Source organism: Gymnoscopelus microlampas (assembly GCF_963454915.1).
Source record: "Gymnoscopelus microlampas genome assembly, chromosome: 11".
Lineage (NCBI taxonomy): Eukaryota > Metazoa > Chordata > Actinopteri > Myctophiformes > Myctophidae > Gymnoscopelus > Gymnoscopelus microlampas.
Genome location: NC_139948.1, coordinates 42,834,721 through 42,846,984, shown reverse-complemented (window position 1 = coordinate 42,846,984; position 12,264 = coordinate 42,834,721). Strand labels below are relative to the sequence as shown.

Below are 12,264 nucleotides of genomic sequence, written 5' to 3'. Positions count from 1 at the left end.
CCATATATGAGCATAAAAGGGACATGGACTGACAGATACAGAGATCTCCATATATGGGCATATCAGTCGGATGGGCGGTGCAATATAAGTGTTCGGGCCGGCCCGAACCTCTAGTAATCTAAATCTGCAAAGTAACTAGTAACTAAAGCTGTCAAATAATAGTGGATTAGAAAGTTTAATATTTGCCACTGAGATCTAAGTAGAAGTACAAAGTATTAAAAAAAGAAAGAAAGTAAGTACCTAAAAACGTTACTTAAGTACAGTACTTGAGTACCACTTAAACACTACATAATTCATTGATCGGGGTCCCCGAAAGGTGCCTATAATTGGTGCGGTTATATATAATTCTAGTTTTCCCTCTACACCAAATAGCAGAGCTACAAGCCCACAGCATGACATATTGTGACGCACTGTGACACATGTGCTTGCAGATAAGCTATTTTCGCAGAACGTTCACCTACAGTATTTTGCCAAATGTTCGCCTGACAAGCCCTGATCACCAGTTGTGTAAAGTAACTAAGTACATTTACTCAAGTACTGTACTTAAGTACAATTTTTAGGTACTTTTACTTTACTGGATGGAGTATTTCCAATTGTCTATACTTTTACTTCTACTCCACTACATCTCGGAGGCAAATATTGTACTTTCACTCCACTACAATTATTTTTTTTAAACTTTAGTTACTAGTTACTTTGCAGATATAAAGTATTACATTATGAAATATGCATTAACCACTTTAGCTCTATTTTATACCTAGGCTATTTGAAAATAGCCGATCTACAAGCTCACAACACCTCGCAAGTACAGAGTACTTCTACATTGCATTATTGATACTTTTACTTAAGTAAAACATTTGATTACTTTTTCCACCACTGCTGACCACGGATGCTATGGTTCATGTGGTTAGACAACAATTCTCCATTGGATTAGGGGAACTTTAATGTTTCATGGTTAATCGTGAAAACTTACTGTAAATGAATGGGTTGTGGCGACTCTATATTTACAGTAATTCACAGTACTGTGTGGTACAGCTGTCATGAACTTGAGGTTTCCTGTTGCGTTTTGTGACAATCATTTATTCATTTTAGGTCATGATCATGGAGTCCAAAGGGCTGAATGCGTTTGGATTCCCGGAAGACTGGAGGGGACATGTCATGAGCTAAACTTTTCAAATCATCTTGAATTGAGATGAGTGATCTTTAAGGCTTTACATGCGGTTTTAGGCCAATTATTGTCAACCATTTTGGTCTGGACCCAGAAGACCAGTCATGTGATGTTCTGACAGCAGGGTTGCCGATTAAAAAAAACACCCAAGAATGATTAATTAGAGAGAGAAAATTGTGTTATCTATCATATCGAGTCCTGACTTAATCATGGCCAGTGCAACATTGTGTGACTCAAGATGTAAGTTATCTCATTAAGATCATCTTGACTTAATTTGGGAGACAGTCGAGAGTGGTCTCGGTGGTTTAGAAGAAGTGGGCTCCTGCCGTCTCCCAGGGAGCAGGAAGGATGAAGGAGGATTACAAGGTCAGTAACTCTTGTCTCTGGCTGCTAAGCCCTGACCCTAGAGTGTGTGGAGGTCATCTGTCGGGGGTCAGTCCCACAGTCGAGAGCCTGCTTCGTATCAGGTTCACTTTGTCTTCTGTTGTAAACTGATGAAAACCCAATAACCCATGTCCACCCCGTGCAACCATCCTCATTCTCTCTCTCCTATTTATCCTTGTCTTGGGTTAGAAAAACAACACAGCCTCCATCTGGCCCAACTCTTAGGTAGTGGTGTGAAGTAACTAAGTACATGTACTCAACTGTACAATTTTGAGGTATTATTATTATCATTATTTTACTTTACTGGATTACTTCCAAATTTCAATACTTTTACTTCTACTCCACTACATCTAAGATCCAAATATTGTACTTTTACTCGACAACAATTATTTGAAAACTTACTAAACTAAAGTTACTTTGACTTACATTAACCACTTCAACACTTTATATACTTCGGCTATTTCTACAAGCTCACAACTGCGACATGTTGTGAGCTTGTAGATCGGCTATTTTCAAAAGATTTCTATACATTTTGAAACTTGTGAAATGAGGGGTTCTGCGTAACGAGTACTTTTACTTTTGGTACCGTACTTTTACTGGCAACAGAGTATTTATGGTATTAATACTTTTACTTAAGTAAAACATTTGAGTACTTTTTCCAACACTGCTCTTAGGTCAGGGGTTCCCAAACGTTTCTATGCCAAGGGCCCCCAAATAGCCATAGTCTCTGGCTGTGGCCCCCTATTGTAAAACAGATTAAAATAGAATATTAAAAAATAGTCTATCTACAAGCTCTACAGAGTGATGCTTAAACAAATCATCATACTATCATACTGTAAATGAATCAGAGTGTTTTCTTATGCTCATCTGGGGATCCAACTAACTAATTAGTAAAACTGGGATATCTAACAATAATAACCTTTTAGTTAAGTTAACATAGTTGTGCCTGCTGTTATATTGCTGTTGTATCCCATGTTTGCTTTTTCTTATGCTGTGTGAAGCCGTTAATAACTTTAGCACTATAAATTAAATTAAATTAAAAAAAAGGAAGTTAGGCAAAAGTTAGGCAAACACTAATGTCATGTTCTACATTACATACCGTAACAACAAGAGTACAGTATGGCACAGTTTGTTTCTCTTTTTCCATTTCTTATTATCTCCTTAGTCATTATGCCAATTCCCAATTCCCCCATGTAGTCCCACCCTAGAGGGTGTAGACCACCTCTCCTCCGCCACATGACGCGACCTCACCAGCTGCGTCTGTTCACCTGACAGAGAGGACATTTTCACTGGGGAGGTATTGCGTGGAGGAACATGCTATCCTTTCCAGTTCTGCTCCCTGTGTTACTGCGTAGGCTACCGTAGGTCCCCCGGCCAACCTGTTAGGACCCTAAAATGCAGTGACAGAGATCACCCTCCCTGCCCGGCCTGAGGCCTCCCACCCTTGAACACGGCCTAATGTGTTCTTTGGAACGCCCGGCCAAGCAGGAGTCACTGGAACATTCGACCCGGAAAGTGGGAGACTGGCTTTTTGGATCCCGTTTGTGAGACGTGACAGCTAGATATTCTGACAGGGTTGTGGATAAACAACAGCTTTAGGGTTATACATCACGATCCTGACTTCATGGTCAGTCATTGCACAATTTCAGCCCCAACTTCCCTGATGATAGAAGTACAAATACTGTAAGCTTACATTAGCTTATGCCCCAAGACAAAATCCTTCTATCCAATTGGGCCAAAAGGGCTGAACAAACCAGAGAGTAAGTGATGTAAGAAGCATTGCTTATAATTAACATCTGTTTCTTCATATGTCTTGACAGCTGGTGAATAATTGTTGTTGGCGAGGGGTGGATGTACTCTCTTTATGTTTGTACTCGCTGGGGTATGTTTTGGGATTACAGTATAGTGTTATATTAATAGATGCCTACTTTGGGGATGGAATTGCGAAGCTGGGAGTAGGTTCCTTTGTCAGTTTTTCTCTCATCTCTCTCTCTCTGTCTGTCTGTCTGTCTGTCCGTCTCTCTCTCTCTCTCTCTCTCTCTCTCTCTCTCTCTCTCTCTCTCTCTCGTTCCCACCCACTGTCTTTATCTTTGAGTTATTTGCAGAGTTCAGAGCCAGTGTGATTGACTGGGAAGGGTCTGGAAAAAAACAACGGTAACTCTCTCAACTCTCTCTGTGTCCTGTTGCTCTTTCTCTCTCTCTCTCTCTCTCTCTCTCTCTCTCTCTCTCTCTCTCTCACACACACTCACACACACACACACACACACACACACACACACACACACACACACACACACACACACACACACACACACACACACACACACACACACACACACACACACACACACACACACACACACACACACACACACACACACACACACACACACACACACACACACCCACACACACACACCCTCTTTCCATCACACACATTCCCTCACACACACACACGCCCACACCATGGATCTGCGTGTGTCGGCGTCACAACGTGTCTTTGGTTCCTCAGACAGTTGAAGATGCTCTTTTGGGAGTTGTGCTTGTCCCTGGTCCTCTGGGTTCTTCCAGTCAGAAGTCGACCCTCCACCAACATCCAGATCACCCACGGTGAGTATAGCGCTCCTCTGGAGCCAGGGATTTACCAGGGGAGAACCAGCTTCAGTTCAGGGGGGGAGATCGAGATGAGCTCAGAGAGTCCAGCCCCGTTCTGGGGCTGCCAGCCAGGCTGTGGAGACTGCAGGAGCTGAGGCTCAGTCGGAGCTACAGCACCGGAGCATTAACACTGTAAAGTCCTAAGTGCTAATTTAACTGAGAGAGTGTAGAAATTGAACCAAATGTACCTGTTAGGGTCTGTAACTCTCTAAGTTACAGCCCCTTAGGGGTCCATTTGGTTCCATATTAACACTGAGGAGTAGTGACTGAACATGGACTTGTGAGTTTTTGCTGCATGATAATCAAGCTGACTAGACAATGTGCTTAGATGATGGTCTCAGTTCATATTTATGACCCTCAAAGTTCCACATTTCTTGGGTATTGAATTTCACAGGGCATTAAATGTTATTCAAAAAAATCTCGATTATATTATATTACTTTTCGTTCCCAATCACACTTCATCAAATTGTTATCAAAGGCACGTCTTGTGTACATGTGTTGCACTTATATCACGGTCCCTGCCGACTGCAGGAATCTATTTTGGTCCAACGGGTCAGATCATTTGGAATGTGGCTGGCAGAGTTTGAAGGTTTTCACGTCCAGGTGAACGTTTAGTGTAAGTATCATCTGGAGTGCATTTGAAAGCTACTGGGTATGGTTCCGTATTAAAGCCACGCAACAACGTTTGCCATTGCTGCCTCCGACACGCTCTCGGACTCGTTGCTTTGATGGAGAATATGGCATGAGTTAGGGAGGAATCATTAAAAGATATTGCCTTAGTTTTGAGTATTTCGAGGAGCAATATACAGTATATACAGTATTTACAGTATGTCTGTCCTGTGTTTGAAAATTATGCAAGATATATAAGTTAAGGGAACACCACCTAAGACGCAATGGTGCCTGCTTGCTCCAGAAAAACAAGAGTGCTTACATTATTTCACTGTGAGTGTATTATAAGTCACTGCAGAATGAATACTCCAGATTTTACTGTGTCGGGACCTACTGTATACAATAGAGATGACACACTTGAAAACAAACCTTTCTGTCTTCTACTATCTTCTCCACAATCCTTTCTCTTCCTCTCTCCACACTGGGATATCCTCAACAAAGTCTAAGGAATTTATTAGTGTCAGTTAATTTAACACCTGCCCAAAATCCACATCAGCTCTGTGGATGAAGAAACCACTCTCAAAATCAACATGGCTCAACTAAAAATACACTTCATATACACTTTGTCTTGTTCCTCAGGCCTTCCTCTGCAGCTGCCAGACTCGCCTCCTCCAGCGTTGTGTCCACTGTTCTGGACCGAGTTTGAGGGGAACTGCTACCGGTTCTTCCCACTCAACAGGACCTGGGCTGAAGCTGACCTGTACTGCTCAGAGTTCTCCAATGGCCTCAAGTCAGCCAAGCTCGCCTCCATACACAGGTTGGACTATTAGGCTACGCAATACTGCATGCATCATGCACACTGCACAGATGCATGCCTGAATGCACGCAAACACACACGCACATGCACTCGTGCACGCACACGCACACACACACACACACACACGCACGCGTGCACGCACGCACGTACGCACACTCATACAGACACTGCAGTTCTTGGGAACACACAGTAAAACTATCAGACAGTGTTCATTTGTCCATTTGTAACTTGGAGTTAAAGTAACACTGAGGATTTTACGGTGCGGTTGTACTTCAAAGGAACACTTATCAATTGATGGCCCTCAGCAAAGACAAGCCAGCCCAGCAGCACACCTGGTTTCTCCAGGCCTAGTTAGAGGGTGAAGCAGGTCAGCTGGTATCAGGGCATGGAGGAGTGTAAATATAGACCTGCATCTAACAAATCAGCAGTCATGGTTGAGAGAAGGGCCCTGTTCAAATATAACCCTAGAAAGGCTTTTCTTTGTTTCTATAGGCTAAGCGTACGTTGTTGACGATAAATAAAAATTATAGCCTAGACAGAACATTTTCTATTGTCTGGCTGCTTTATCCCATCAAGACCTGAGGCCGATTCTACAAATGCCTTCTAAACCAGTAGTTCTCGCATCACTTTCAAGATTTTTCAAATATTAAAAAAAAAATGATATGTCTTCTATTTTTGAATAGCCGATGCAAAAATGTTAAATGACACGGATGCTTACGGATGTTTTAATGGCTTAAATTGAGATGTTACATTATTATTTCTATGCTCACAGTATTGGTAATAAAATAAGTTACAACAACGCTTTATTGATTCAAGAAAGTAAGATGAAGTTAGCGTACCAGTCACAACAAAATAAGAATAAAAACAGGTAAGCAATGTCATCCATACAGTATGCATGCATAGCATGACAACATTACAGCAAGTTTCGAACATCAGAATCACATCACAGGTTTATAGCGCTGTGAAGAAGTGGGTGAAATTCGAAACGAAAATATGTTCCTACGTATATCCATAATAGTAATAGTATAATAATAGCAGTAATAATCTACTGCCACCATCATAACATTTATAATCAATCATTTATTCCAAGGGATTACTTACTGACAGTAACACAATCCGATTACTTTTAGTTAACGTGGAATGACTCATTAAATAGCCTTTTTGACTGTAGTTTTAATAGTGTTATTATTGCCATACTGTAAATGCCATTTCTAACCGTTGTTTGAAAAGATGTTTGTGACTAAAAATGCTATCTCAAACTGTATTTACTTTTTTTGAGAAATCCAATGCAATGGTTTTCAATAGATAATGTTGAGATAATTTGTCAGGCATCTATTATTAAATAGTACATTAAAGGATGTCTGTGGACCACATCACTGCATTTATTACATTTTCTTTCTGTCACTGTAACAGATCACAAGCACTATTTTTAGTATAGTCCGATGACTGTCAGGCTAGTACATGTAATCCATTACCTACCAATTTAAGGACATTACAGGCCTGACTGTCTAACGTCAACAAAGCTCCAGTCAAGGATGTTACATTTAAAATGCAGTCTTCACATACAGTAGTATTCATAGTACTGTATGTACTGTAGTATGACATACCGGTACATATTTACACAGTAAAATCATCATTGTTAATTCATCTATTTGCGAATCAGAGTATGTACAACTATTCCCATAAGGGTCCATTTGGTACATGTGTACACTCTCTCAGTACTTGTTTGGACTTGCGCTGTTGTATTTAGTCCAGTGCTTCTCAAAGTGGGGTGCAGGGTACCTTGCATTCCCTCAGGGTACGTTGAGGGGGTTTCCTTAAGGAAGCTTGCCGAAGGTTTTCAAACACCAAAACTCCTGCCATATACAAGATGTTCATGTGTGCACGTTTTCACATGACATGGATAAAAAATATTCTACTATACTGCCTGCACTTTGGCTGTGAAAACGTGGCTTTACAGGCCCGTAACCCTGAGAGGGTACAAATGGTTAAAAGGTTTGAGAGCCACTGTATTATTCCGTGAGGTCTGAAGTCAGCTCAAGTCAAATGTGTGTTTGTGTCGCTCAGCTGGGAGGAGAACGTGTTTGTGTACGACCTGGTCAACAGCCGCATACCTGGCATCCCCACTGACATCTGGATAGGCCTGCACGACCGCAGACAGGTAACGCACGCATACACACGCGCACACACGCGCACACACACACACACACACACACACACACACACACACACACACACACACACACACACACACACACACACACACACACACACACACACACACACACACACACACACACACACACACACACATACACACACACACACAACTGCTAGCTACAGTACAATGACTAGACTAGAGGTAGCTATAAAGAAGAGGGGGGTTGAGTGAGTGCCTTGCTGGGGATTAGTGTGTTGTCATGGGCTCCCAGAATTCCGAGCAGCTCCCCTGCTGATCGGGTTTTTGTCTCTGAGACTCTGAGGGGTCGTGCCTCCTGGTGTTGTGTCCTCTGTTGTCCACAGGAGGGCAGTCTGGAGTGGACGGACGGCAGTCACTATGAGTACAGTTACTGGGATGGCAACCAGCCTGATGACGGAATCCACCGCATCCCTCAGGACGAGGACTGTGTCGAGATCTGGTTCAGACCAAACAGCGGTGAGCAGTGGTGTAAAGCAACTAAATACATTTACTCCAGTAGGCCTACTGTACCTATGTACAAGTTTGAGGTACTTTTACTGTACTTGAGCACTTCCAATTTTCAATACTTTTACTTCTACTCCACTACATCTCAGAGAAAAATATTGTACTGTTACTTTGCTACAATTATTTGAAAACTTTAGTTACTAGTTATTTTGGGGATTTTAATTATTAATACAAAACATATATTAACCACTTCAGCCCTATATATACTTGAGGTAGGCTATACTATATATATGGCTATTTGAAAATAGCCTATCAACAAGCTCACATCTCGTCACATTGTACATTGTGGGCTTGTAGATCTGCTATTTTCAACGGATTGTTATACATTTTATACATTATGAGACCATGTGAAACATTCTGCATAATGAGTACTTTTACTTAAGTTTTGATGCCAATACTTTTGTACTTTTATTGAAGTACATTTGGATTACTGGACTACAGAGTATTTCTACATTGCAGTATTGATACTTTTACTTAAGTAAAAAAAACAAAAAACTTCTTCCACCACTGACACACACACGTGACACAAACACACACACACACACACACACACACACACACGCACGCACGCACACACGCACGCACGCAGGCAAGCACACACACGCACAACACACAACACACACACACACACACACACACACACATGTTGACGCTCAGAAATGAGATTGTATTATTTGGTCGTCCCTGGCATCATAATGTCCCACAGGCCTTGATCTTATTGGTGCGCTCAACATGGAAACAATTACCTTCCTACATTGTGATGTGTGCAGTTGGCCCTGAAAGACGCACAAAGACGTGGATACCCTGTGAAATCCCCAGTGTTAATTTAACAGCAAAAGAGTGTAACATTTTTCCATTCTGGCACTGTTGGTTTTGCTCGTGTTCATAAACTTTTTCTGTAATCTGAAATGAGCCTGTGTGTGTGTGTGTGTGTGTGTGTGTGTGTGTGTGTGTGTGTGTGTGTGTGTGTGCGTGCGTGCGTGCGTGCGTGCGTGCGTGCGTGCGTGTGTGTGTGTGTGCGTGTGTGTGTGCGTGCGTGTGTGTGCTGTTCTTTTGCAGCGCTGAGATCCTGGAATGACAACAGCTGTGACAGAGCCTTCCCCTTTGTGTGCAAGATCCCTACACTGGATAATTAGCTCTCTCTCTCTCTCTCTCTTTCTCGAACACATGCTTGCATGCACTCACACATACACACACACACACACACACACACACACACGCGCGCGTGCGCGCATGCACGCACGCACGCACGCACGCACGCACGCACACACAGGCCACACAGGCACACACCCACAGCAAAATCCTGAATGCTATTTTAAATTGATTTCAAATTAACCCTGTGGATTTGACAGTTCTCGTATATCACTCAATCTCTTCCCCTCTCCCTCAGACAACCACAAACAAGCTGTTTGATTAATGGCTGCCCCCCTCCTCCCCCTCCCCCCATCTCATCTCCTGTTTACTCTCCTCGATATTCTCTAGCTAATTAAGATGAATTTATATTATGTGGTACAACAGTGTCGCCTGCCAATAACATAACCTTTCAGGCTAACAACACATTGATTGAATACTTTATTTCAATTGAATACAGTTTGCAAATAAGTACAGTGGTACGATTATACAATGGTGCTAAAAGGATAACACAAGAAGTCCCTAGGACTTTTTTTCCATTGCGGTCATCACACTGAAAATCGACGATATGCAAGCTCGCAAGCTTGTAGATCATGTATTTTTGGTGCGCGACACTGTCATACGACAAAGTGTAAATCAGGCTTAATCACTTAAACCCTATACCCTCAGAGGTGTACCCTTTATTTTTTTCCCCACTACACAAAATCTCTTTGCCGAAAAATAGCAGATCTGGCACACAACACATCCCACCGTGGCGCCTTGTGAATGTGTAGGTCAGCTATTGTTGCCAAATGTTGCCCTATTATGGGATGGCCAGAATAGGGACGCTAGGGTTCAAGCGGTGAACCCATTCAATCCGGGAAAGCATCTGTGTCAGAATCATTTTAACCACTTCAACCATTATTTTATTCTTTGGCTATTCAAAAATAGCAGATAATACAAGCTCATAATGCGTGCGCTATAAACTTGTAGATCGGCTATTTTTGATAAACCGTGAAAATCTGTGCAAATCTATATAGGGTGATCCTTGGCATGAAAAAGTTTGAGAACCACTGATTTAGAAACATGTTTTTCAGAAAACTGTTAGGATTGAGACGGCATTTGTAGAATAGGCCTCAGGTCTTAAAAGGAGTAGTTCACCCAAAAAAAAACATCTTATTTTCTATCAATTACATACCCCATGAAGCCTTGAATTCAAGGAGATTATTTTGTTTTTGGCACATTCCTGAGCCAACAATTTGATGACTGTGGTCATCGGTCAATAGGAGACTCAGTATAGGAGACTCTTTGAGTCTCCGCCAGTCATCAAATTATTGGCTCAGGAATGCGACAAAAAACAAAAAATCTCAGTGAATTCAAGGCTTCATGGGGTGAGTAATTGATAGAAAATAAGTACATTTTTGGGTGAACAACTCCTTTAAGCCTTTACCTTGGCATCAGCTCCTCTGTCTTCATCATGACTGATGTTCACCTATAGCAACACATGAACATTATAGTTATGGTTGTTCTACTTCACCAGCAGCTCATGTATTATGTTTGGATAGTCGTTATTGATTATCATGTTGATATTATGTTTTAAAGTCATTTATTTTTGAATATACAGTAAATACAGTACTTTTATGGGTGTGAGATTTGTGTAAGCAAGGTTATTTTAAGGTTATTAAAAAATAAGGTTATAACATTTATAGAAATATGGACGTTTGCCTTTTAATGGTATGGTCAGATTGATGGTGGTGGCTGGGATCGGGCTGGAGGACTAGAGCTGGACTCGTGTGCAAGCATGGGACATTTTTGCAAAACCAAAATCTGACTTAAGCCCAAACGTGCTAAAATTAAATATAACTTGTGTTTGTATCGTTTCGGTAATTTTGCATTACATCTCGGTCTGAGAATACTTCTGATAAATACAATGGCCCAAAATGGGGATTTTGGGAGGCACTTATATTTGTGACAGCATAGTCTTTAATTAGTGATAGTGTGAATACCGTGCAATCATCACCTGTGGACAAGACAAACAGTCTTGACAAAGCGTACAAAGATGGGAAGAATCATTTATACCTTAATGAAATGTCTTCACTAGCTTGTAGTTAACCAAGAGCTACAACTGATCACTTGGGCAAGCAACCTTACCACACACTAAATCCTCAGGGCCCAAGAGTTCCAACATTTTGGGTGTTAAAAATATTATTTGATTAAACCTGAAACGCATCTGTGTCACATTTTGATTTGAGCTAAAAAGCATTATTCTACACTTTGGCATCTGCTATTTTTGAAAAATTGAGAATTGTTTTGCAAATCTTTGATACATATATTTTTAAAACGAACATTTGTAACTCAAATCTTTGCTTCTGGGGGTCCCTGGAACAACATATTTTGAGATGGGGGTCCGCAACCAAATGCATATAATTGTGGGGGTCCTTGACATGAAAAGGTTTTAGCACCACTGATATAGAAACATACGTTTTTCAGAATACTGTTGGGATTTAGGAGACATGTAGAATCGGCTTCAGGTCTTAAAGGGTTAATCAAACTTATATATATTTTTGACACAATGTTTGCTGATATGATTGACCACAAATGGGATATCAAACCGATTTTTTGTTCCCTTTCTTTTTTGAACTACCCAAGGTTCAAATCTGACCCGCTCCGATAGGGATTAAAAGTTTTAACTCTTGGGCCCAGATGATCAGGAAATATGTTATTTTTCTCTAAGATTTCAGTCAGATGTCATAATGAAGGCACACTGAGTTCTGTGCGCTGTGGGTATAAGAGGGCATTCCTACATGATTTCTGTATTAT

The 12,264-nt window shown here is 41.3% G+C and overlaps 1 protein-coding gene across 1 annotated transcript; it reads left to right on the top strand.

Annotated features, from left to right (window-relative positions):
- Window positions 1-3,971: 3,971 nt before the first annotated feature.
- Window positions 3,972-10,491, top strand: clec19a (C-type lectin domain containing 19A). Its single transcript, XM_084072532.1, has 5 exons — window positions 3,972-4,159; window positions 5,453-5,630; window positions 7,698-7,791; window positions 8,154-8,286; window positions 9,394-10,491. The coding sequence occupies exons 1-5, from the start codon at window positions 4,072-4,074 to the stop codon at window positions 9,468-9,470; spliced, it is 570 nt and encodes a 189-aa protein (XP_083928658.1). The 5' UTR covers window positions 3,972-4,071; the 3' UTR covers window positions 9,471-10,491.
- Window positions 10,492-12,264: the final 1,773 nt, after the last annotated feature.